Below are 26,014 nucleotides of genomic sequence, written 5' to 3' on the forward strand. Positions count from 1 at the left end.
AGGAAAGAGCCATAAAGAAACACAGGAAAGAGGGCACCCTGGAACATCAGCACTCTACTGCACTCAGTCAACAAATTTGAGTGACACAAGAGTGGTGAAGTGACACGATCATAACATTCCAGTTTACCATAACTCTCAATGCCCATGGACCACCAGATGTACACCTTTACCTAAGATGGGAAGTAATTAATAAAATGCCTGACTGTACATTTTCAGCTGAGCCTTAAATACTGAGACTGTGTCTGAATATTGAAAATTTACAGGAAGGTTATTCCATAGTGTGGGAGCTTTATAGGAAAAGGCTCTACTCCCTGTGGTAAATTTTCTTATTCTTAGTACTAGTAAAGAGCCTGCACCTTTTGATCTAAGCAGATGTGGTGAATTGTAATGCACCTTAGAGTTCTCTAAGGTACTGCAGGGCAACACCATTTCGTAATTGTAGGTTTTTATAAGTATTTTATAATTAATATACAAAATTTTACTGAGAGCCAATGTAATGTAGCTGAGATATGAGTGATGGGATCAAATTTTCTAGTTCTAGTAAAAATTCTGGCTGCTACATTTTGAACTACTTGGAGCTTGTTTAGGCACTTAGTAGTAGAAGCCTGGGCTTCTTTCATTAGAATTACAGCCCTAAATATTTTAGTAACACGTCATGCCAATGGTCATATGTTGATGGTATTATCATTTGCTTTGCTGCTTTTAGGTTTGTGACAGTTGTATACATTGTAGAATTGTAGAATGTTGCTATAACCTTGTGTATTATCTTACCATTTGAAATGTGGCACTCCATCGAGCCTTCAGGTTTTACAGTTTATAAGTTTTTCCCTACCAATCACTTAATAGTTTAGAAAATATTTAGAATATAGTAGAACATATTGTAATACATTGTTAGCTACTGTGATCTTTAAAAAATATAGACTAGAAATTATCAAGACAAAAGGACAGCTGTCAAGCACAATTTATTAGATTAGAATCAGCGCATGATGAACAAATCAACATCCTATTATGGACCAAATGAAGCACCAAAAATGGTGTACCTAATGATGCCAAAAATGTCATTTTGCAATAGACCACACAACATCCATTCTAGCCTTTTCTAGATCTGTGAATCTATGCAATTGTTTTACAGTTGTTTGCATCCTGTAATTAACCATATGTGTTACCAACCCATGAGTTACAATTTCATTGTAACATTCAGTACTTTTCATAAGTAGCGTATATACAGTAATAATGGAACTGCATATTTTAACATGGACTATTACGAGGACTATTATGAGGACTCTTATTTTGCACATTTTACTGTAATTCCTTACTTTACCCCAGGTTGTTGTCAATTCCCATTTCCTATAAATGTTGTGCATGGATCTAAGCATAGGTCAATAGTTCCATAAATATTCACACAGTTTCCCACCAAGTACTTCTTTTTCAATCACAGTTTCTTCATGGGAGTTTGCTTACATACATTTCATACCTCTTTTTGTGCATATTCACTGTTTATAAATGAGGCCCCAGTTCAGTGGAGTATGCTTGTTATTATTGTGTGACTTGGGGCTAGAACAAAATTTCACAATTTCTAGTCTGGAGGAAAAGTATATTTAACCAATACAATATGTTGAATTATGTAAACCTGTCTATATCCTTCATTATACAAATTAACTACCAGTTCATTAGAGATAAAACAATTCAGCAATTACAAACAACTGCATAATTTAGGTTCTATGCTTTTAAAAGAGGCATTAAATACTCAATGAAAAATAGCATGAATATACACTGAAAATTCTTAACTTCTTAACTAGTCTTTACCTTATTTTTCTCATATATATGTTATTATAAAGGTATCTTTACAAAGGTAACCCACAGCTTTCAAAAAATTGATTTGCATGGCTCACCAATCTCAGGGCTGCATTCACTAACCAAAACAGAGAAGGTTTGCTGATTTAGGAGTATATCTCCTCCAGCTACAACCACCAACCACAGAGAATCAAAAACAGAATCAAACAGTTTTTTTTTTCTCACTGAAGCTTTGGGAATACAATAATTTTGTACATCTGAGGGTCTTGCTAGAGACAAAACAGTGAAGAGAATCTCACAGCTAAGTGACTATTTGTGGCTCTGTAATAAGAAAATGAAGGCTCATAAAGTGGCAGTCCTGGGTCATACATACATATATATATATATATATATATATATATATATATATATATATATATATATATATATATATATATTTAACACTTTGCCTGTTAATCCATACCATTTGAATACCCTTTTCCCACATATTTTTTCACTTTTTGTCTGCTGTCCATTAAGAACCTTTGAGTCAGACCAGGCTAAATCCGTCATCCTGAAAGGGACAGTTTATTGGCAGAGCCAAAACAATGAAGGCGAAGAAACACAAGGAAAGACATTGGGTGAGATAAAACAAGCATAAAGTGGAATGCAGGAATGCCACCGCACTGAAAGCAGAAAGGTTTGCAGAAGCACTGTGCCCGTGACTACATGCGTGCTGTGGTTTGGATGACGGGCATCAGGAGAAAAGACAGGGGAGGTTGGGGACAAGGCGTGGTCACACAAAGCTCCCCTGGCATAATATCTCATGTCCTTGTACACAGATGCGCCAAGTCAGTAGTAGAAGTACACTGTGGAGAAAAGATGAAGAAAGGATAGAATCAGAATCACTTTATTTTGCCAAGTAGCCAGTAGATTGGAGGATGTTGTCATGGTGGGCACACTCATGTATGACAAGTTATATACTAAACAGACCAGGCAAGTCCACAGACTATTCACAAATATTCAAGTGGTGGGCACACCCATATATGACAAGTTATATACTAAACACACCAGGCAAGTCCACAAACTATTCACAAATATTCAACCTGAAACATTAAAGAAGCAATACATAATTTTTTTCTAGTAATTCTTCTTCACATTATAAAACTGACATTATCTTGAGACTTGGTGATATAAGATCATAGATCTTATACTAAATCTATTTCATACATGGCCACCTCCATGTGAGGGGGCCTGCTCTATGGAGCATAAACTGATTCATTTGGGCAATCTGATAATCTGATTCTTCATCTCAATCTAATTCACAATCTGATTCTTCATCTCATGTAAGAAGAATTTTATAGGAAAAAAAACGTAAAAAAATCACTTTCATAAACATTGTCTCTTTATAATGGTAAAAGTGACTTTTAAATTAAAGGAGAATAAAATCAACTAAATAGAAAAGAACAATATAGCAAATATAGAGAAGACAATATAATGGGAGCTAGAAATATGAAAAGGCTAATATGTACTTAATAGCTAAATTAAAGCCGCAAAAGACAACAGTCTCAATTGAATTTGAGAACAATCAGAAAAATACTTAATTGAAGCTATTATTTATGTAGGAAAAGCCTATACAACATGTTGTGTATATTTCCTTCAAAAGATAGCTGAACGGGGCCTGCATTTACTTTTTTTCTGTATTTACTGCATTTTTAACTGCATTTACTTTTGAAGCAGCTAATTAGCTGATCTATGTTATCTGAATTTGGCTTTTGCACGTTTTGGAATTTGGTGATGTTACTTAATGATTTCTTTTTACATTCCTTAAAAAAATCAAATCCAGTACTTGAGAGATACAGCACAGAAGATTTCCTATAACTATATAGAGAGAGATTCAAAATTGTAACTAGGTTTCTCTGGAAAACTTATATACTTCACTACAATTTTGAACATCTCAGTATCTCTTACTACAGTGCAGTTACTCACAACTCACCTGGAATCTACACACACACACACACACACACACACACACACACCTTTATCTCTGAAGAAGCCACAAGTAAAGCAGCCACAGCGAAATATCTACAAAGAGTGAGGCAGGTCCTGAGAATGGGAGGATGATCCAGGCTATGAACACCTACACTCTACCAGTCATCAGATATCCCACTGGCATAATAAGCTGGCCAATGGAGGAAATAGAAGCCACTGACATAAAGATAAGGAAAGTCCTCACAATGTACGGAGGGTTTCATTGCAAAACCAGCACCGTGAGACTATACACTAACCAGAAGAAGGGCTGAGGATTAGTGAGCATCATTGCTGAAACATCAAATATCCAGGAAGATGGCCTCATGTGATGAAGTGCTTAGAGATCATCTAAGACAGCAGAAAAACAAGGAGGATGGAAATAAGGAGCAGCAGGATCCATCATGACAGGATAAACCCTTGCGTGGTATGTACCACCAGCAAATAGTGGAAGTGATTGATATGGAGAAATCCTACCAATGGCTGGAAAAGGATCCCCTCAATGACAGCACAGAGGCACTAATCATGGCAGCACAGGAACAAGCCCTGAATACAATATCAATAGAGGCTGGGATCTACTACACCAAGCAGGACCCCAGATGCAGGCTGTGCAAAGATGCTCCTCAGACAATCCAGAACATAACAGTGGGAAGCAAGATACTAACAGGCAGAGCATACATAGATCACGTATACATGGCTGCCATAGTATACAGAAACATCTGTGCCGAGTACAGGCTGGAAGTTCTGAGGTCAAAATGGGACACACCCCGAAAGGTGGTGAAGGACAGGGCTAAGATGTTATGGGACTTCCAGATCAACACTGACAAAATGGTAATGGCTATCCAAGCAGACATAGTAGTGATGGACAAAGAGCAGAAGTAGTGATAGATGTAGCATTTAAACTTACAGAATTTGGCAGACACTCTTATCCAGAGCAACTTACAAAAGTACTTTTTCATTCACTCATAGAATGCATCCTTGCCAGTACAGTAGATTAGAGTCCAAGATACCATTGAACTAGAATGCTTTTGAAATACAGGGATCAGTGCTGATGCCTAGAAGTGCAAAACACATATAAGCTCTGTCTCTGACAAGAATCAGTACATTAAACAATATCCTACAATACATACTAGAGTTTCAGTTAGTCAACACAGGAGCAGGATCAGTGGTCATTTAAATACTCCACAAATAGGTGGGACTTAAGTCTGTGTTTGAAGACTGTCTGGACAGCCAGCGGAAGTTCATTCCACCATCTGGGAGCCATGACAGAGACTTGCAGCATGGTATTTCAAGCTGAGCTATAATTGAGGTTTAAAGTATTCAAGGTACGAATCGGGCTTTGGCATCTTGTATGGAGGAGCTAGTCCATTTTTGGCTTTGTAGGCAACCATCATGGTTTTAAATGTGATGCAAGCAGCTACTGGAAGCCAACAAAGGGCGCACAGCAGTGGAGTGACATGTGAAGGCCCAGAAGAATCAAGACAGATGACAATTCGGCAGCTTTGGCAGCATAAATTTTCTCCATCACTGCTCTGAGGGCTGTTTCGGTTGAAAATCCCAAGTGATCGCAACATCAGGGCCAAGGAATATGAAAAGCTCAAAAAAGAGCTGAGAGAAGAACTGCAAAAGATGTGGAAGGTGAATGCAACAGTGGTTCCCATGATAATGTGAAACTGGGAGAGTACCTACAGCAGATTCCAGGATCTCTGTCCAGAAGTGTGCAGTCCTTGGAGCAGTTAAGATTATATTCAGGACCCTGAAGCTACCAAGCCTGAAGGACCCAAGCTTGAAGGAAAAAGAGACACCCCAGAGGAGGGTGAGTGGGGGTGCATAATGGTGTGTGTGTGTGTGTGTGTGTGTGTGTGTGTGTGTGTGTGTGTGTGTGTGTGTGTGTGTGTGTGTGTGTGTGTGTGTGTGTGTGTGTGTGTGAAATTACACACAAAAAAACAACAAGAACAAAATGGCTCCTACAGGCAAAAGTCAGTATTTAGTGTGACCTCCCTTAGTCATTAAAACATCTAGAACTCTTTTGGGGACACACTCCTGAAGTTTTCTGAATATATTCTGAATATATATATTTTACCAGGCTTCTTTGTGCAATTCCCAGATGTATTTCTCTATCCAGGTGATCCAATACTGTCTCTATAATATTCTTTATATTATGCAATGTAATACTCTGTGGAGGCCAGTCCATGACTGTTGGTGTTTTATCACGTTTTTCTCTCCAAATATGATTTCACTACTTTAGTAGTGTGCTTGGCATGGTTATAAAGCTGAAAAATGAAACCATTTCCAATCAGTCACTTTCCAGAAGGAATGGCATAATGAATTTAAACCTGGCAGTACTTTTCAGCATTTATTATCCCATCAATTCAGACAGTTCCAAAACTGTCATTGGCAGAAATGCAGTTCCAAAACAGGACAGACTTTCTACAGATTTGAAATATTAAGCACCTTATGACACTTGCAATTGAACTTTGGTGCATCCTTTTTACACACACACACACACACACACACACACACACACACACACACACACACATCTATATATATATATATATATATATATATATATATATATATATATATATATATATATATACGCACGTGTGTGTGTGTGTGTGTGTGTGTGAGAGAGAGAGAGAGAGAGAGAGAGAGAGAGAGAGAGAGAGAGAGAGAGAGAGAGAGGGAAGGGAGTTTACTCACTGAAGACAATGCCCATCATGATGACTCCGATAATCCCCATAATGATCATCATCTTGGAAAAAAGAAAAAAAGATCATTGACCCTTTGCTTAGATTCAGGTAAGACCACCAAAATGAATATCCCTGTTGCTTTGTTAGTCAGTTTTCTTCTCAGAGTGGTGAATTTTTGCTCAGTTTGTATTAATTTATAGCTAGTACCTTGTATAAGAAGAGTCCTTTGAAAATACCCTTTTATCAACAGGTTGCCAGTACTAACACTAATTCTGATAACGAACACATGATATTCAAATGTTGTATTATGGGATTCTATTATTATCTATCTATCTGCATTTATACTTTTCAGGTTTGTTTTCTTTAGCTGGTCAGATTTTTGTTTTCAGATAAGAGCACAGTTTAAGATTTATATAATCATTTGATGAAATGGCTTTATTAATACATTAATGTTGTACATTGAAAAATCTAATTCAGTAGGTAAGGTTCTCCATCCTCATTTCCTTTATTTTCTTTCCATGTTTAGATCTCACTGAAGAACACTACAATTATTAAATAGTTTGCCTATGTGAAAAATATCCTTAAATTCTAAATCTCTTGACGTTTCAGTATTTTAACATCCACTTGTTCTTGCTCTGTATTCATCAGGGGCATCTTTATTGTCTAGGTCCAAGGAACATAAGAAGATCATTTTGCTACTTATGACTTCACTTCAGTAGGCCCTTGAGATTTGTTTTAGCAACAGGATAATTTGTTCTGCTGTGCATAATGGTATGGTGTGTGTGTGTGTGTGTGTGTGTGTGTGTGTGTGTGTGTGTGTGTGTGTGTGTGTGTGTGTGTGTGTGTGTGTGTGTGTGTGTGTGTGTGTGTGTGTGTGTGTGTGTGTGTGTGAGAGAGAGAGAGAAATGAGAGTAAAAGAGGGAAGGAATGATTTGTAGCAGTTGCATCACAAATCACAGCAACTGGGAGTTAATCCAGCCATGCTGTAATCCAGATTGGGGCTAGGAAAACCCTCCCCCAGGGACTTGATAGAATGGGAGTTTCATCCATCTGTGCAGAAAGACAGTGGGGGTAGGGACAAGTTATTGGTGGGGGTGTTACATTTTTTCTGAGGGATACGTTGCTGGAGTGCTCGATGGATATTGTAAAATATAATATGTAAAGTGAATCTGACCGAGGATCTGATCTAGATATCACTGACTCAGACAAGATGGCTGCAATGTGAGAGTGACAGGGTTTGTGACTTATCAGAGCTGCCAATTATATACATTTGCTACACTAGTGATTTATAGACTGAGTTACCTGTAAATGAGGCTCCCGCATCAACACTGAGTCAGCAATGCCCTACACAGCAGCTCCATCAGCAAACCCTTCTATACTGTTAAAGAAAGGACTCAGTGATGCAGGAACTCAGGAGTAATGGCACTACCCTAAAATCCTGTGAGTCCTTGAACCACTTATTACCATTTTTCCCTATTTTGTATATTCCCTGTTAATTAGTTGCACAAATATTTGAGCTTGCTGTATCTATTGTCCATACTTTAATCCTGCAGTACAATTACCTTTAAAGGCAATGCAGTTTAAATCAATATGATTTATAATCTATTATATCAAAACATTAAGTCAAATAATTAAACAATACAAGTCATAACTTAGTTTGTAATTAGATTTGAACCTTTTAATTCTTCCTTATTTTTTATATAAGTATTTTAATTCTAAAAATCCTTTTTGTTTATGCTAAGCGAAGCCTGAGCAGTTCTTGGTGCAAACACTGTGAGGCATGCTGCAGCACGTACCTTGCAGTTTTTCCACCAGTACTTGTTCTTCAACTTGGCAGCACTGCTCTCAAACTGCGAGGCTCCAGCCTGCAGCGCGTCAGCCCGGTCGTCTAGCTCTGACAGTTTCTGGTCCCTGTCCAGGACCTTGTCCACATTCACGCGCATGATGTCAACCACCTAGGCAGGTTCATTTGAGGGAAGAAGCAATACATTATGTTCTCATCTAAGATTGGCTTCAAATTCCAATCACATTACATTTCAGTTTTTGAATTTCTCCATGGCTGCCTGTTAGGATATTTGTGGGGAAAAACTATAGCCTAAGTTGTTAAACTTATTTTCATCACTGTCAGTATCATCTCAACAAGATGTCAACAAAATGTCTCACACTAGAAAATCAGAATGAATTGAACATTCTAGTAATCAAGTTTGACTCCATACATTGGTAACCTAAATTGGTTACCATTGGTTACTCTGAATATTTGTTCATGGCCTCTGTCCTGCAGTGTCTAAATGTCAGATCTGTTCGTTGTGTATTTTTGTTTTGTTTGCTGTGCTTACTTCCTCCACTTGAGCCTGTGTCTGTTGGAGCCGCCGGTTGCTGCTGAGGTTTGGGACTGTACCTGGTGTTCCCCCTTCACACTCAGGAGCACCTGGGGCACCTGGGGTGGCAGCAGCTTCTGGAGTGGGGCCAGACCTATGTAAAGGAAATAAGGGTTTGCGGCATCAAAGATAAATAGAAATGATGTAAATTGAAATGCAAAACTTTAAAAACAAAAGTGTTTTATTGGTACAACTGAGCCTTGTGTTTCCTGTCCTGCAGCAATTACACATGTATAAGCAATGGGCCTCATAGTCAACAAAAATAGAGAGACGCAGATACGTATGATGTCTACCATCTAGACGGGTTCACTAAGCAATAAAAGCAGTGAATTCCAGAATACAGCAATCGCATTCTCTTCCACGAAATTAATATAATCTTTTTACATCTTTTATTAAAGTGCAGTAACTCTTCTTTGCGTTTGGATCAGACCAGTGTTACCTAAAATAAAAAATCGAACTGATGTCTAAAGATACGAATTTACTTTAATCTAACGCAGGCACCAATACATGAAAAAAGTATAGCCAGAATGCTTTGTTGCGTTTAAGAAACGATTACTAAGGTACTATCGAATGCAGAAAGAAAGTGTATTAAAGAGCGGTGAAAAATGTTAACGAAAAAAATAGGAACAACTACCGTTTTAAATCTAAAATTAATACAACGTATCCATTTTTGATAACAGGATCAATATTTTAGTGTTTTTCCTCTGAACAGTAAAAAAATTAAAAAGTCGCATATGCTACTTACATTTCGACGGTAGGAGGTTAACAGTGAATGAGCCCAGACAGAATAGTACACTGGATGAAAGAGATGAGAGAGAAAGAGAGAGGGAGGAGGAGGAGGAGGAGGAGGAGGAGTTCGAGTGAAGGATTGATTACTATAAACCAAAATTTTCCGTTCACTCATCTTAATTAAAAAGATCTTAATTCATTTAATTAAAACTAAAATAAACGACTGCCCTGCCTGTTTATAAGACAAAGTATGACGCTAGATGTAGAATCGCGAATATTTTGACCACGTCATTACAAAAGTGCTGCATGCTGCATTACCGAAAGAAAACCACTGTTCACGGCAAAATAGTTTGAATAAAGCAAACGGTCACTAAAAAGCACAAAGCGGCGAATAATGCTCTTGAAGGTGCAGCGACCCCACCCCACCTCACCCCACATCCCTCCCCGTGCGGAGTTTTCTATACCCTCCCTGTAGTCTGCAGTTCATGGGACAGCATTTCACGAGCCTGCCTTTTCCAGACTGCCCGTTGCTTAGACATCGCACTTACGTTGGATACTCTGTCCTCGAACTGATGTAAATAAGGTGGCATGTGGTTATTATTTCGAAAATCATAACGTCTCATGAAATGTGCGTCTTATTTTAAATCTAATATGCAGCATATTGCATAGGTGCTGTTGTGTTCTGCATTTGTGTTTAGGGAAAAGTGTTACTGAATAAATTTACGTATTACCTCAACTAATCTTAAAAGGCTTTCTTCATATGGCATCATATTCCTTAATGTATTTTTAATTTTTTTGGAATATGCCACATATATTGTAGCCTCCGTTGCAAGGATAAAAAGGATATACAGGGAAAATCTTATTTTACAGCAAATGAGATGTAAATGCATTTTGCTGTTTGGGTTAATGGAGGGTGCCATCGGTGCAGATATCAGACAAGCTCAGCAAAATCCAAGAGATTGGAGATGGTAACAGCTATACAGAGAGATGAACTCAGAGCACCAATTAGTGACAGCAGATTTAAAGCCCAACTGGTAGGGCTGGTCACTATTGCTTCAAATATATAAACACATTTGAAAGAACCCCCACCCCCTTCCTGGAATAGAAAAACAATTTTTTAACTAATTGCAATACTGCTTTTGACAAAACTGGATCAAGAACAACTGCTAATGGAAATGAGCAAGCATAAAATAAACCAAACATCAATATCATTGTCATACATGCTGCAAATGATTACTTCTGAATCAAGTTAGATGTTAAAATTCTGTATAAGATCTAAAGGTCTCTCTGGCTATTCTTTGAGTGTGTGTGCAATTGCCTTTGTATTCCTGCTACAGTCAATATTTCTGTATTGAAAATATGAATCAAATTGACAATCAAATCTGCAATGTCATGCTAATACATAAATAAGGTCAAGGGTTGAAAGAAATTTTTGCTTTTGAAAGATTTGCACAGTTTGAGACATCATATATAGACCAAAGCAGTGGCATAGGTTTCATTTCAACTTGGAGGGTACACTGCTCACACCATCCAGCTTAACACATTATAGGAGTAGTATGAGCAGGAATTACTAGGGGGGGGGGGGGGTCTTGTCACCCACCCCCCCTGCACACACATAAAAAAAAATCTTACTATACCTATGGAACAAAGCATTTTCCTCTTATAAACACATTCATACATGTCAAGTCTTTATTCATTTGGAATTATAGTATTCATATATCCACATTTGTATGTACATCAAGGTTTAAAGAACTACTGTATTCTGGACATGAACATGTATCATTTACATTTCACAGAACAATTTACATATACTAATTTGTTGTCATGGTACAAGTCAGTTGTGATCTTATGAGTGTTAGTTCTTACTAATGATTTAGCATACTTAATATGTCTACTAAAAACATAGTCTACAAAGGGAGATAAATGGTAAACTCATCCATATAGTCCCCAAAGACCCCTTTTATATATTAAAATAGATTAATCCATTTCAGCATCTCAAAAACTGCATCAGACAATCGACTGGCAACACACATATGTATATTATTTCAATATAGTGATAGCTGTTATCACTGTTGTCTAGTTTGAATAATTAACAACCTCCCAGAGTTGCACTTACACAAAACTGAATTAATTCAGTTGGTGATGTAGGTCTATGCACCAAAAACACCAGACCCTTGCTGCAGTGAGCTTTATATCCCAGTTATGTCTCTACCATAGCATGAAAACATGCCATAAGAATTACTTAACTATATGAACCTAAGTGTTGCAATGTAAAACTGCACAGTGAATGACCATACAGAGCGTTGCACCGCTGTACTTAATGACTATACATAGTATAAACTACATGGTAAACAGAATCCCTTTATTCGAGATCATGGCCACACAAAGACAATGGTAGATTTGTTGAAAATCCATCTAGTGGATAGATGTATTTTTGCTAATACTCGTACTCCTTTGTTTATCCTTGTCATTTGTTTCCTTGATTCTCTATTCAAGTTATTAGCTGCATCTCAAAACCTAGGCTGCATATCTCAGCCACTACGTCAAGTAGGCTGTTCTAATGTGAAGGACCCTTCAAATACAGGCTAGAAATGTAACCTACATTTGGAGTGATTTGAAGGAAGCAACTGATGTATCCTTTCTGGTCCTCGGTTACCCACAGTTGTCTGTGCATGTACAACGCAAAGACAAAAAAACAAAACAAAACAAAACCAGAAAAAAAAACAGCAAAACATAAATGGCAGAAAATCAACCTTCCGTAGCCGAGTTCATTTTAAAATGTGTTTTTCACACACTTGAATCTATCTGTCTTTATTTGAAAGGTTTAAAATGACTGATTAAGATGTATATAGATGAATGTTTTAATCAGATATATGTGCATATATATGTAGTTTATCCTACTAGCTATATAAGATAGCATTCCATAACAAATGCTAATCAAGCTAGCAAAAGCAGAGCTACACATCTCAACGGACACAAGTTTCACAATGCTATTTCAAGAGGCACTGATGTCACCACGCAGCCTCGTTAGACTGTTTGTTCTATTTGTGCAAGCTATAGATTACTAAGGAGGAGTCTTCACAGAATAGTCCTACTGAGGACTCACCCTGCCTCAACTGCAGACTAGGCTTTGGAAGAGAGCTATTGTCTTTTTCCACGACTCTGACCTTTGGCCCCGTACTTCATCTCTTAAATTATTCTGAATTTTTCCTCCACCCTGAATGATTTTGTGATTTGGTCCAACTCTCTAGATATTTATTGGCACGTTTCATCTTATTTTGAGACAAGTAGCATTACAGTGTACACATAATTAGACATATCTGGCTTTCAAACATGTCCTTCTGTATGCTGCTAGTCCCAAAGTGAAGCATGTTTGTTTAAGTTGTTGGCTAAGAAAGCATCTTACCGTACTTTACCACTGCTGGCATTATAGGTTAATTACAATACAAAGTATTAGTTAAGGGATTATTATCTTCATGTTTCCATTTTCTTCAAGTTTCCAGTAGTAAAATAATAATTTGGTTATCCATTTATCCATTGGCAGTTCCATGATTTGATGTAACTGCTAAAGTATGGCCTTTGAAAGTGTGTAAAACTGATTCTGAAACTTTGTGGTGTAAAACATTCTGGAGAAAGTACCAATAATGTGTTTAAAGTGTTGTTGTTTAGTGCAGAATATTATTAAATGTCCTAAAACAGTGGCAACTTCTTTTAAATATAGTAACAATCTCTCGCTAGAGGGCACCAGAGAGTTTTGTGAATTTGTGATACTGTAAAACTATGAGGCTACCTCATCATCAAGGTAAGGTGTGGATTTACAGAATCACTAGTACACCATGAAATAATAAACAGTCTTTGTTTATAATTACACAAATTAAGGTTGTTAGGATTTCCAGGTAAGGTTAGAAGGGTTGTCCTGAGAGTCACAATACATTTCAGTGGTCTCAGCATCTGATGAAATATTCGACTTCCTCGCCGTCTCTCCTTCCTCACAATCTTCCACAGTCATAGAAATGAGAAGGGGGGATTTTCTGGAAGAAAAAAATCTTTTATCAGGAGGGGATATCAATGAGCTGATTAAGATATAAATGCTGTCACTGTACTTAATGTGAAACGTTATTCATCATATTACTTCATAACTTCCTTAATGATGTATTTTTGTCTGTGTGCATGTGTGTATACCTGTCTCCAGTCTGTGTGATGAGCCTCCTGCAGGTCTCCATCTGCACATCCAGCCCTCTCTTCATACTGCACATCTCCATGTACTCATGCAGGTGCCTATTCATGTCAGACTTGGCCGTGGCCAACTCCAGCTGTGTAGAGGCAATGAGTGTGTGTGTGTGTGTATGAAAGACAAACATGGATGCACATTACAAGGTCTGTGACATCAGTTCTGAATCATGCTATCAAACCTTCAAACAATAACTCATATGCACAACACCACTCTAAAAGTTATGTATTTACATCAAGAGGAGGCATGAAATACCTCAACGCCTTGCTTCCACTTAAATAGGCCCAAGTTTGTTAGAAGGGTGAACTGCCTGCAGACCTACACACACTTGTCCCCAGTTCCAGACTGTTCTTACCTCAATCTGGTCTATGGTATCTTGGTATTCCTTCTCGCGAGACTTGAACAATGACTCAGTATCTTTTATCACCTTTTCGATTGACTCCTCCTGTTGTGCATGTGTGTGTTGTGGAAAAACACAGCAGGATCACATTTTGGATTCAGTTTACCTAATAATCTAAAATTAGTGTAAAACCAACACTCAGCTGAAATGATCATATGCTATATTTAGATAACACACGCACACACACACGCACACGCGCACACACACGCACACTCAAACTCAATTTATTCAAATGAAATAGTTGTGTTCACTAAATAGACATGTTTACTAAAAACAGACCTATGATATTAATTGTCTGAGTAATAAAAATTCAATAAAATATAAATAGATACTGGATTATAAATTGTAGTAATACAATTATAACACAAATACTCTGTTTGAAAATAAATTTGTTAAATAACATGACATTATGCATAATTTAGCTTAATGTCATGCTCCCCAGAAAATAACCAACTAGCTCTCACACCCTGGTCCAAACTTAAACATTCCATATATATTTGAACAGGTGGCTTCATGTTTTCTAATCCAAGCAGGGGTTTTTTTTTGTTGTTGTTGTTTTTTTTTAATATCAGTGCATCATTTTCATTGTATTGCCACTGCATGTATGGTCTTAAAACACTGTCGCAAGAATCCTTTTACTAAAATGAACTGTCGCATCTCTGCATTCCAATAAAACAGGTGCTTGGAAGACATTGCCAATTTGCCATGCAGTCTGGTGAGATCCCAAAATGCTGTACCTCTCCCTGAGTCTCCACACCCAAAGCGTATCCTGGGAAATCCTCCCAAAGCAGCAGTGTCTCCTCAGTCTCTTCCCATGCCAGACTATCACAGTCATCTTCAAACTCACACTCACGCCTGCAAGACACACAAGCATGCAGTTAAAATATTAGATTCAATTGGTTTCAGCCAATGTATAAGAGAACTCACATACTCTGGTGGACATGCACTTGACATATTGGCATATGGTGTAGACATAGAGAAGGACCATTCCCTAATTTCATTTGAACTACATATGAGCCACAATATAGTAACCGGCAAGGTTACTATCACTATCATGCTAGATGCATGATCACATCAGCCATTGCACCTAGATTTATTGCAAATCTCCCAGACTTTTCATTTGCGACTAGGATACCCTCAAACCCCATGGCATTTGATCAAATAACTGATTAACTAATAACTGATAAAATGACTGCTTAGAATCATTATTCCGCTACACACTCAATTATGTTGCTCCACTTAAGAATAAAAATTAGAGACAAAAAATGAGTACCTTGGTATAAAGATCATATTTGCAATTTAAAGCAAAACACTCAAAAAATAGAATGTAAATGGCACCATACAAAGACTGTAGTCTTCCAGCTTGCATGGAAGGAGAGCCTTCTCAAATATAGAAAGGCACTTATTATTGCTCGAACAGCTTATCTCTCGACACTAATAGACAATAATAAAATAATAAATAATAAAATAATAAAAATATCCCTAGATTTCTATTAAGTACATTTGCACATCTAACTAGGAATAAAACTGACTCCAATGTTCAGATTACATCATCACAGTAGTGAGTTCATGAATTTCTCTAATGAGAAAATTAAGCACATGAGAGATAACATTGAGAGTATTAGCGTGACATCGGGTAGCTAATTAGAAATCATAACAACCAAGTCAAAAAGGACTCTAGAATCCTTTACACCTATCCAAAGCCAAAACATCTAAGAAGCTACTGTTTGTTGTAATTGGAAATATTGAGACAGTACCATAAATGGTATGGTTTCACTGCATCCTTTATACTGACCTAAACTGCTTTTGCAAGCCTGGCACCTTCATGGGTGCAAAGTGCTAGTTCTTTTTTTCTTTTGAAACAAAATGCTTGTCATATACAATATAAACTTGCAGACATGAAAATAAAACTCAGATCATTCTAAGACCTGATATCTGCATGAGTGTCTCTTGAGTCTCCTTGAGCTCAAGTCTCTTGCAGCCCTCCAGGAGGCTGACTGACTACAAGAAGACAAAGTGAATCCTGATGTCCCCCCCCAACAGCTCCTATTTAACATGCTGTTTTTTTTGTCATTTTATTCTTCTGATATAGTTTTACTTGGTAATTCGTTTGTCAGTTTTTACTAGGTGTTTTCTAAGTTCAACAGTAGGCACATTTTAAGGTAATGACCAACTTGTTCGAATACCTGGAAAATCATGTAGAAAGATGAGATACTAATCAAAATGATGAGATACTATTCAAAATGCAAATGGTCAAAATGACCGCTATGGGCTTTATAGGTAGAAATACCTCTAAGTTTTTTGTGGTTTGTAATATTAATTTCATAATAATGTCATACTAATATATGTACTAATATAATAAAGGTCACAAATTGATAGACATGGGTGTATTAATTTGTCAAAGCTATTAAAGCTCAAAATTTCAAAATGGCCAAAATGACCGTCCTGGTGGATCTAGTAATAAAAGCAAATACTATATTTAAATAGGCAGATTGAATTGTTATCATTGTTATGTTAGCTTTAAGCAATCATATGCACACATACATAGCGAAAATGACAAGTAGGTTTTACTCAGGAACTCAGGCACTTACAACTGGTTAAGCATTCTCTGCATTTCTTCATTGACCTGACTGGTGGATGAGCCACACAGGTCCACATCTTTATTCCCACACTCGTCACTCTCTGAGATGCTGGTTGGTTCCTCACCCTCATTGCTCTTGGCAGAATGAGGGGCTTGTTTCCGAGGACGGCGAGTTAGCGTTGAAGGAGGTGTGGCCACCTGCTACATTGAAAAGGAAAGAGACTGTGACATGAAGCATGATAATAAGGGCAATATATCATAAAGCAAAGTATCAAATGACACTGAAATTTCAGAGTTAGTAAAATTATTCAGATAAACATTTTTGAGATTACTTCACACTGGCACAGTATAAGTCTTTGTACTTTGCTTGTCAAAGTTAGAGGTCTGTCTGGGGAGTATGAAAGATTTAATTTCATGCACCTGAAATGCATGTACTGTCTTCAGTTGCCAAGTCAACAATATTTAACAATGTTTAAACAACCTAAATGGCCCTGTTTGAACAAAACTGGCCATTTTGAGTGCCTGTTCCTTTAATATTAAGCCACTGCTCACCCCACCCCACCCTTCTTCAGTGGATGCAAGAAGGGCTCCATGCTACCATCGCAACTGTTGTGCATGAACCCTTGGCAGAATCATGGCTGTGGGAGAAAATATAATGACATGACCATATATATTTGAAGCAGAGGCAGACCTTGAGTTTACTCTGAGGTCAGGTCTCTGCTATTTCTAGTAGCTACACACACACTAATACACTGCAAAGTGTACCTAAATTACAGATGGAATTAAAGTACATTTTAATCTAGCACAACATGCTAATGTCACCAAGCCTTGATTACCAAAGTGGAACACAACTGTAACTTGATTTTAATATTTTCATTCATGTCATTCAGTGTTGATAAGATGAAGTTCATCTTACATACATTCAACTCACAAACTAATAGCAGTATTGTGGATCCTGCAGCAAGTGATGCCAATAACCTAGAAAATTACATCTAATATATTACCTCAGCTGTAGTGCTCAACAGCCGAAGAAACCTATGAGTCAGCATAACTAACTTCATTGTCAATCTTGCTTTGTCAGTCATGTGCTGTACTGACAAAGGTTGTAAAAGCAGTCAGACACAATGTAAGTAGCTAGCTAACACACATACAGGTTTTGGTCATTAGTACGTGGGCTGTTAAGGGCAGTGATAGCTCAGTGGTTAAAGTACGTGACTTGTAATCAGAAGTTTGCTGGTTCAAGCCCTGCCACTGCTGGGCCCTTAACCTTAACTTTCAATTGCTCAAGTTGTACTCAATCATAACTTGTAAGTCACTTTGGATAAAAGCATCAGCTAAATGTAAAAGCACTATCAAAAGTAACCATTCAGTTCATCTGAGGCTGGGGACTGATCTACTGCTTTGTGCTGGTATGCATTGCTTGTAAAAAAAAATGGCACACCTTTACAAAGGTAGTTCTCAGGTGGATACTCTCATATGAGGAGATGGCATAATTCTAATGAGTGCTGTAATAATTTAAAAAGTAGAGCCAAATCTGAAATATATGTTTTCTCATGTGTGCAGCCAAAAGAAACTGACTAGATTGTCTTATTTCACAGTTTGTGGGCTGGTAGGCACTCCACATAGCCAAATATATGTCCACAATTAATTTTAAAATGCACTTTTCAAATTATATCCCCTTCTTGACACCTTCTATATTACTGACTAAAACAGTTACATGGGGTGATGGGTAGAGGACTCACCTGGAATATCTGAATCATGTCCTCACAGTTCCTCTGCTGGGCCACATCACATAGACGCGCGGTGATATCTATCCGTCGGCAGATGTCCATGTCCACCTTCATGGCCTTCTCCTGGATTTTACTGTCCAGTTCTGAGAGGTTCTTTTGGAAAACACAGGAGGACAAATAGAAAGCAATGAAAACAAAGAAAATGACAGGAGGAAAATAAAGGGAATAAGCAATAATACTACATGTTTGAATTCAGCATCTGATGTTCATCTAAGAACAAGTTTTTTTTCTAGGATTGAAAGTTCTGCTCAGGGATATGGATGAAACAGGTTACAGTAATATGATGACTCACATTGCTCATAAGGCCTTTGAAGAGGACCAGCTCTGCCTTCAGCTGCTTCACCCTCAGTGCAAGCTCATCCTGACACACCTCACTCTCCTGAAGGTCCTACACACACACACACACACACACAGATTTTAAATTCTACATATATTATTAAGTACAATGGCGAAATATAGAAGAATTCATGAATGGTTGGATGGATGGATGGAATTTATGCCAAAACAGATCACAGATTTGATAACTGGTCAAAATTGATATCCACTGTCTTAGTTCACCTCTTCAAGCTCTGCAATCTTCTCTTGCAGGTCCATTCTTACTGTATATTCCTCCTCCCATCTATTATGAATAAAATAATATTAATATATAAATGAATAAAAGGGAATAAATGTGTAGCATTAGTGGATATTATATTATTTACAAATTATATATGTAAACCAAACATCAAAAGTGACATGAATGCTGACCTGCATTTTAAAACCTTTAAAAAATAAATGGTCCTTGGCTACTGCAAAAAGGTGACATTGGATTATTTGTGTAGTATGTAGCTACACATATTTCTAAGTGAAATACTAAAGTTAATAATAATTTGTTGAGTTTTTCACAATAAGAAACTGTGGATGGTGCACTGAGCTTCATACAACACAGAATCTTAGCCAAAATCTCTTAATCCCTCATATAATTTAACCCTATAGTTTGTAATAGTACTCTTATAGATTTTCTGATTTCATGGCACCTTGAGTCTGTATGTAATGTCTTAAATAAGCCTCTTTACATCTACCCACTGTTTAGCAGGAGAATTTAGCACCATAAGGGAAACAGGCTCTGAAATACAGTGCTGTGCTATTTAATCAACACTTGGAGAAAATAACAAAATAATGGCGCCTAAGATAAATGTCATGCCACCCACAGTGACAGAGAAAGAGAGAGAGGGAGGGAGAGAGAGAGAGAGAGAGGTGGGGTGGTGACCATTAAACCCTTCTCTTGTGGCATCACAACCACTAGCAGCACTCACAGCAGTGCTGCATTGCAGATGCTGAGCCAGATTTGGGAGGAAGCAGAAGGAAATGAGAGATGTGTGTAGGGAGGAAGGTCCACAGTAATTTCAAATTTAGCCATTATTTTTCAGTGTAGCAAAGCTAAGAGGGTAAATCTGGGTCGCTTTGACAAAATCTCCAGCACACACTCCAAAATGCAAGGACAAACCAAAGTGATGGTGCAATCAAACTATATATATATATAGTTTGATATCTCCTTTATTTGTGTATATATTGTGTACTTATCTGCAATTCTCTGCATCTATATATCTATTCAGAGAAACAATGAGAAAATAAGAGCAAGAGAGAGGGATAATAAAAAGGGCAGTGTAGAACACTGTTTTCCAAAAAGAAAATAGACCATTTGGGTCAGAGGTTGTTCTACGGCTGTGCAAGCAAAGTGCTTTCATATAATGTTATATACAGAACATATATGTAGATGGATATTTATATTCCTACTTGTAAATTCAGTATTTAAGTGTTTTTATAGAGTATAATAATAATAATAATAATAATAATACATTATTATTATTATTATTATTATTATTGTATATATTCATAATAACTAATGTTACAGCATTTGTTTTCAATGTTGGCTTACAATATGATAGATGTTTTTAGTTTGTTTTTGTTGTGCTATCAGTATAACCTTGAATCCTGTCACGACCAACAAACATTTAATGTTCAAAATTCAATAATTACTTCAAAATCGCTTTAACCAATTTCGAATCACAATGAGCAGATTTTGAGCGAATTGCTAGACCTTTGTCTGCACAACGATGGCAATTACATCACTTTTACAATATTCTTGTTTTATTTTATTTTTTTTAATTTTGGCTTTTAGAAGACTCAATCGTATATTGCCACCTAAGATCCCATGAAATCTCTAATCTCTGGTACGCAAACAGATCACCGGTGATCCTCAGTTCCTCAGTTAGACCGTTGGTTACTCATTAAAGTTAAACTACTCAGTATGTAAACTTTATATAAGGATTACCTTAAATGTCTTTGGTTTAAGCCTCAGAAAGTTGCGTAAATGTTGCAGCATGCATAAAATTTGACTGAACACTTGCTTTATTCATAGAGTTTACACCTTGGTTACACAAAGACAGAAGTGTCGAATTACTGACCTTCGTTTATATTCGTCCCGTTCCCGCTTCACTTTAGCCAGTACGTTGTACAGGGCCCGAATCTCTGGGGTGATGGTGTCGATTTGGACACCTACTCCGTCTGGATGCATGCACGACACACCGGGCCCTGCCACTCTCGACTCCCAGCCCGTGCTGAACCTACGAGCATGGTTATACGACCAAATAGTCCCGGGGAGAAACCTAGGCGGGGGATTAGTGGATGTACCGGTCCCAGTACTGACATATTTCTCATTGTTATTAGAGACGGTCTTTGACGCAGGATCATGTGAAGATAAAGGGCTGATGGTGAAATTTGGAGTAAAATTTGAATTCGAGTCCGTTGCACTTAAAGGGTTTATGTTTTCGTGCACTTTACTGGTTTCAAGAGGATTAAATGTATTGTTGAGCGTTGGTGATAAGAGGCCTCTGGACAGGTACGTGGAATTGTTTGCGTTATGAATCGGTGTTGGGTCTGGCCTTATCGTTATGGGTCCGATGAACCCAGTCTGAACCCCGATGTCTCTTGTCAGCGGTTTTTTATCTTCTGCACATCCTCCTCTACCATAATTGTTTTCCAAAGCTTGCTGTAACTGTTTCTCCAGAGCTTTATTCCGCCGTTCTAATTCATGTACTTTCGCCAAGAAGCAACGAAAACGCAAATTAAGAGTCTTCAGCACGCTAATGTTGGAACCCAGATCGTTGCGTAAGGCCACCGCGGCTGGAGGCGGTGCTCGGTTGAGAGAACTGTTAAGGTGGAGAAAAGGTACATCTTGCCCCGCACCAATGTGCTCGCCTAAGAAAAAACCCGGCTCAGGTGAGCCAAACACGGGCTCTGTAAAAACGCCAGCGGTTGTGGTATCTGACAAACCTGTCACCTGATTCTGTTGCTGTTGGATTAAGTATGCATTTTCACTCAACACAGGATTCATTCTTGAGTAAGAAAATCTGAAATGCTCGAAATCCGGCATGAACTCCGATTTAACCTTGTATCTTGAAAGCTAATTCCGTTAATTATCTAAGCAGTCGAGTCGGACCAGGTACACTTGTTTACCTTAGATGCCTGAATTCAGATGAATAAAGAGAATTATCTAATTCCACAACACAGCTCAAATAAAAGTAATCTGTATGAATTCCGGAAAAACCGTAGACTAATAAGTGGTTTCTATATGGGAGTACAGGGTACTGTACCTGAACAGAGGTAGACGTCCAGGAGACAAGATAAATCCATTGGTAACTGGGTATTTAAGGACCAAGCCACAAATAAAGGCGAAAGGCAACTGCGGCTGTTTTTACCGCATCTGGAGCAGTATATGCTCAGCTGAAGCCATACATTCTTACATCACGGTGTTAAGGTGATAATGTGAGTTTAATAACCGGCTTAACTCATAGTTCTATTTAACTGGTGTATATTTGACCTATAATTCATTGCTGTATAGTTAAATATTTGACCGTCTTCTATACGTTTCGGCCATCTTGATGCTTTTTTAGTTTTTATTGTGCGCTACATTCTTGGTGCTTAACGGTACTTATGACAAATTCTAACGTCACTGATCACGACAGACGTCGAAACAAGCGTACTTCAAAGCTGGGCCAGAAAGCTCAAGCCTTCTGCATCTTGCAATTACATTTTCATGGCCGAATAAAGAATAATTCATTATTACTGTATTTATCATTGTCTCAAAGCTTAGACGACGTGGCACCGTACAAACTAGTAGGCCGAGTCCATGTTTTTGCAGACAAACTAAATGTCCAGTATACTGGAGAAAATGTCCAATTAAATGTTTTAACCAATCTCAGACAAGATAAGGAATTTTCATTAAGAGCTCTCGACTGAACGACAAAAGCTTACAAATGCTTATTAAATTCCTTGTTTTGTCATCACTGAACGGATTAATTACCATGTAAAATTCTTGGGGGAAAAAACGCTCTTTTTATCATCATTTAAAACTTTTATTATCATATAAAACTTGAATATGACATGGCAATGAAAACTGTGCAATATTATGATAATACTAACGTTGGTAGTGTTTCATCCTAGGAGATTTTAAGTAGCGTGATTGAGTAGCGTAGATTGTCAGAGAAAGAAGATTTGAGGTATATTGGTAGTTTTACTCTTTGGATGATACTGAGACCATAAAGTCAATAACAGTGTGCAAACCATACTATTGCAAGACCAAAGTTCAATTAAAAACATGATAGATTGTATTCACACAATACAAACGTAAGCTTCTAATTTAATTTGCTATGTGAGATACTTCTGTGATCGGTTAGTGAACTGGTCTTTTTGAAATATACTATTATAAGTAGCACAATTCTCCAAAAGCATATTGCTCCTTAGAATCCAACTATGGTACCATGAAACCAGCTTGACAAAATGGTTAGAGTGTGCAATGCCAGCGCTGGCAGAAAAGTAAGAAGAGTGGGAGTCACTGTCGATACACAGGTCTGTCGATACCTACTGACAGTAAGGGAACATCTGTTGCCATAATTCAGACTTAAATTTCAATATAACAGTAAATGACCCTTGATTCATTGTGCCTAGATTCCTGCCTAAATTGTGACCGTGTACTTGTTTCTCTGTGTATCCCAGAATTCTGCTCAGGAGGCTGTCTGCAACTGCCTTCATCACTCTTTTAATTTATTAATATTTAGCCTGCATAATGTGACAAGTAGGATATTAATTTAAAGAGACAGCTGTACAGGATTTCACAATGTAGATAAAATATAATATATTATTATATTTGAGTAGAATATAGCATGAAGTAGAATGTTGCTTTCCATTATATCTTAAGATGTATAATTATTCAGGCCCTTTGATTATTCACATAATAATGATTATTCATACCACTTTCCTAGAGTGACTAAGCAAAGCTGCACACATTTAATGAGCAAAGTGTAGTCACTGTAAATTAATTATTGTCTAGCTCTATATTCCAAATGCCATCAAATATGACACTACACAGAATACTTTTAAACAGAAGGTTCAGTATGTCTGTATGGGACTTTGCTTACAATTCCCCTCATCCTTTGTTATATACCTATTGAGATTTGGTATGAGTTTGCCTACAGTCTTAGTGGCTCCAGTGGAAGCAGGAATGATGTTCTGGCTGGCACTACGCCCATCTCTCAAAGAATTACTGGACAGGCTGTCCACAGTGTTCTGTGTGGTTGTGATTGCATGCATTAAGATCTGGAGAATGAAGGTACAGGGAGAAAGAGCTTTGGTTTTGAGCAAAGGAAAACAGAGCTTGGGCCAAAATTTCCTAGGCTGACCTGTTTTGAGTTTAAATTAATAAAGCTGGATGAATATCAGTGTTACCATTAGTCCCTCACTGATGCCAAAATTATCATGGATGACCTTGGCCAAAGACGTAAAACGGTTTGCTGTATAGGAAGCATTCTGCACAAAATTCAAAAGAGATGTGTTTAATCAATGGGGGTTTTCACAGCACAGCTAAATTAGAGATTCAAACAAGAAGAGAATTATTGTGCTTTTATTATTCAGATGTATTCAGGAGTTCTCACCATAAGTTTAGCATCAATGAAGAGGGCACTGGATGCCACAACATTGACTTTTCTAGTAAGGAAGACAACTCAAAACACTGATGGGTGGAAGGGGTATTGATGTCACCCACTAGAGGGCAGCAATAGCATTTTGCATGGCCAGACCATACTGTATCTATTCAAATCTTCATGTTAAAATGGTACAATCATGGCCTGTACCAAACGCCTACCACTGCATCAGCGCATTTAAATTGTCAGGCAGGATTTATGACCAAAGCTTCAGCTCTAATCTTACTGATTGCCAGCAAATGAAGGTGAAAGTTAATAGATTTGCAATAAAGTTACCTTATTCTTATTTTATTAAAAAAGACCAAGACCTCAGAATCTAAGATATCAACAGAAAATAGTAAGGTTATAGAACATGATCGCAATAATTGTTACATTTCTTGTGTCTTAAAATAATATTTATTCCTTGATTTCACAAAATGTTACACATGCTCTAACAGTGCAATTGAAATACTTTTGCTTCAAAGACAAATTGTACTTAATGTAATTAAGGTAATGCTCCAGTTTCTTTTTGCCATGTTGCAAAATTAAGATGATAAAGTTTTACCCAAATGCTAGGTTTAAACATACATGTTTCCTCACACACCTTCTCCATGAACTTTGCAGGACAGGACAGAGTTAGAGTGAAAGATTGAGTGTGACAGCTGGAGAAAAGGGAGCCATGCTAGATGACTCAGTGGCTGTGATATGATCTATGTCATCTTTGTGGAGGGTATGGAGAGAGGATTACAGACACACCAGGGGCAAGACAGGACCGCTACACAATATAACCCCACTTGGTGACATCAGGATCTCTGACATTTCAGGCGAGACCACCAGGCAAAGCGTCAAATGTCAACATACAGAATAGAATGTGTTTTGGGAAGGACTTAATAATTAGATCACTCATTGTCAGTCACCCATTGATTCCATCTTTTTTTCAGGCTCAGCTCAGGACCTCTAAATAAAAATGAAAATCTATTTACTGTTTTTGTTTGTTGTTTTTTTACTTGCAACTTACTTACAATGATTTGAGTCCACAATGATATGCACCTTCCATTTTAACAGTGCAAGGATGCCATTCTTGCATGCCAAAGTTTTTCCAAATTAATACACCACTACTCACAACCATTAAAGTCATTAATATTCTTTTAAATGGAAAGATTCAGATTCCAATATATCCACTTCAAAATTATGTGAGTAGTTCTAGTTCACACCCGGGTGCTTTTTAAAAATAATAAATGAAGTCTAAATACAAAGCAAAGTCACAAATGTGAAATTAATTACAATAAACTAATCTACAGTGTACATTGGGTTATTTAGTAAATAATCAGGGAGAGTGAATTTGTTTCCGCATTTACAAATCTGTGTATTACAAAATGGTATTTTTTTGAATGCCCCCCCCACCCCAC

General features: G+C 37.5%; 2 protein-coding genes across 4 annotated transcripts; both read right to left on the reverse strand.

Annotated features, from left to right (window-relative positions):
* Positions 1-943: 943 nt before the first annotated feature.
* vamp1 (vesicle-associated membrane protein 1) lies at positions 944-9,707 on the reverse strand. 2 transcript variants are annotated; one of them, XM_027002274.2, is made up of 5 exons: positions 9,621-9,707; positions 8,834-8,969; positions 8,294-8,452; positions 6,508-6,559; positions 944-2,642 (listed from the first exon to the last, which is right to left on the reverse strand). In XM_027002274.2, coding segments are annotated over exons 1-5 (366 nt in total). In that variant the 5' UTR covers positions 9,623-9,707; the 3' UTR covers positions 944-2,625. The 2 variants fall into 2 exon arrangements, with proteins under 2 accessions (XP_026858075.2, XP_026858076.2); XM_027002275.2 differs by lacking the exon at positions 944-2,642 and having other exon boundaries at positions 6,500-6,559.
* Positions 9,708-11,292: 1,585 nt separating this feature from the next.
* Positions 11,293-22,404, reverse strand: iffo1a (intermediate filament family orphan 1a). 2 transcript variants are annotated; one of them, XM_027002271.2, is made up of 9 exons: positions 21,054-22,404; positions 19,165-19,225; positions 18,899-18,994; positions 18,559-18,699; positions 16,827-17,014; positions 14,973-15,090; positions 14,191-14,280; positions 13,787-13,917; positions 11,293-13,635 (listed from the first exon to the last, which is right to left on the reverse strand). In XM_027002271.2, the coding sequence occupies exons 1-9, from the start codon at positions 22,019-22,021 to the stop codon at positions 13,488-13,490; spliced, it is 1,941 nt and encodes a 646-aa protein (XP_026858072.2). In that variant the 5' UTR covers positions 22,022-22,404; the 3' UTR covers positions 11,293-13,487. The 2 variants fall into 2 exon arrangements, with proteins under 2 accessions (XP_026858072.2, XP_026858071.2); XM_027002270.2 differs by having other exon boundaries at positions 16,827-17,017.
* Positions 22,405-26,014: the final 3,610 nt, after the last annotated feature.

The sequence above is a fragment of the Electrophorus electricus genome, chromosome 8 (genome assembly GCF_013358815.1).
Source record: "Electrophorus electricus isolate fEleEle1 chromosome 8, fEleEle1.pri, whole genome shotgun sequence".
Classification (NCBI taxonomy): domain Eukaryota; kingdom Metazoa; phylum Chordata; class Actinopteri; order Gymnotiformes; family Gymnotidae; genus Electrophorus; species Electrophorus electricus.

Excerpts from the sequence above, each read along its gene's own strand:
- vamp1 (XM_027002274.2), bottom strand. Across the intron at positions 8,453-8,833 it reads CACAGGCTCAAGTGGAGGAA|GTGGTTGACATCATGCGCGT; the intron begins GTAAGCACAGCA and ends GAACCTGCCTAG. Across the intron at positions 6,560-8,293 it reads ACTGGTGGAAAAACTGCAAG|ATGATGATCATTATGGGGAT; the intron begins GTACGTGCTGCA and ends CTTTTTTCCAAG.
- iffo1a (XM_027002270.2), bottom strand. The coding sequence starts at position 22,021 with ATGCCGGATTTCGAGCATTTCAGATTTTCTTACTCAAGAATGAATCCT. Across the intron at positions 18,700-18,898 it reads TCAAAGGCCTTATGAGCAAT|AACCTCTCAGAACTGGACAG; the intron begins GTGAGTCATCAT and ends GTTTTCCAAAAG. Across the intron at positions 13,918-14,190 it reads ATACCATAGACCAGATTGAG|CTGGAGTTGGCCACGGCCAA; the intron begins GTAAGAACAGTC and ends GCCTCTACACAG.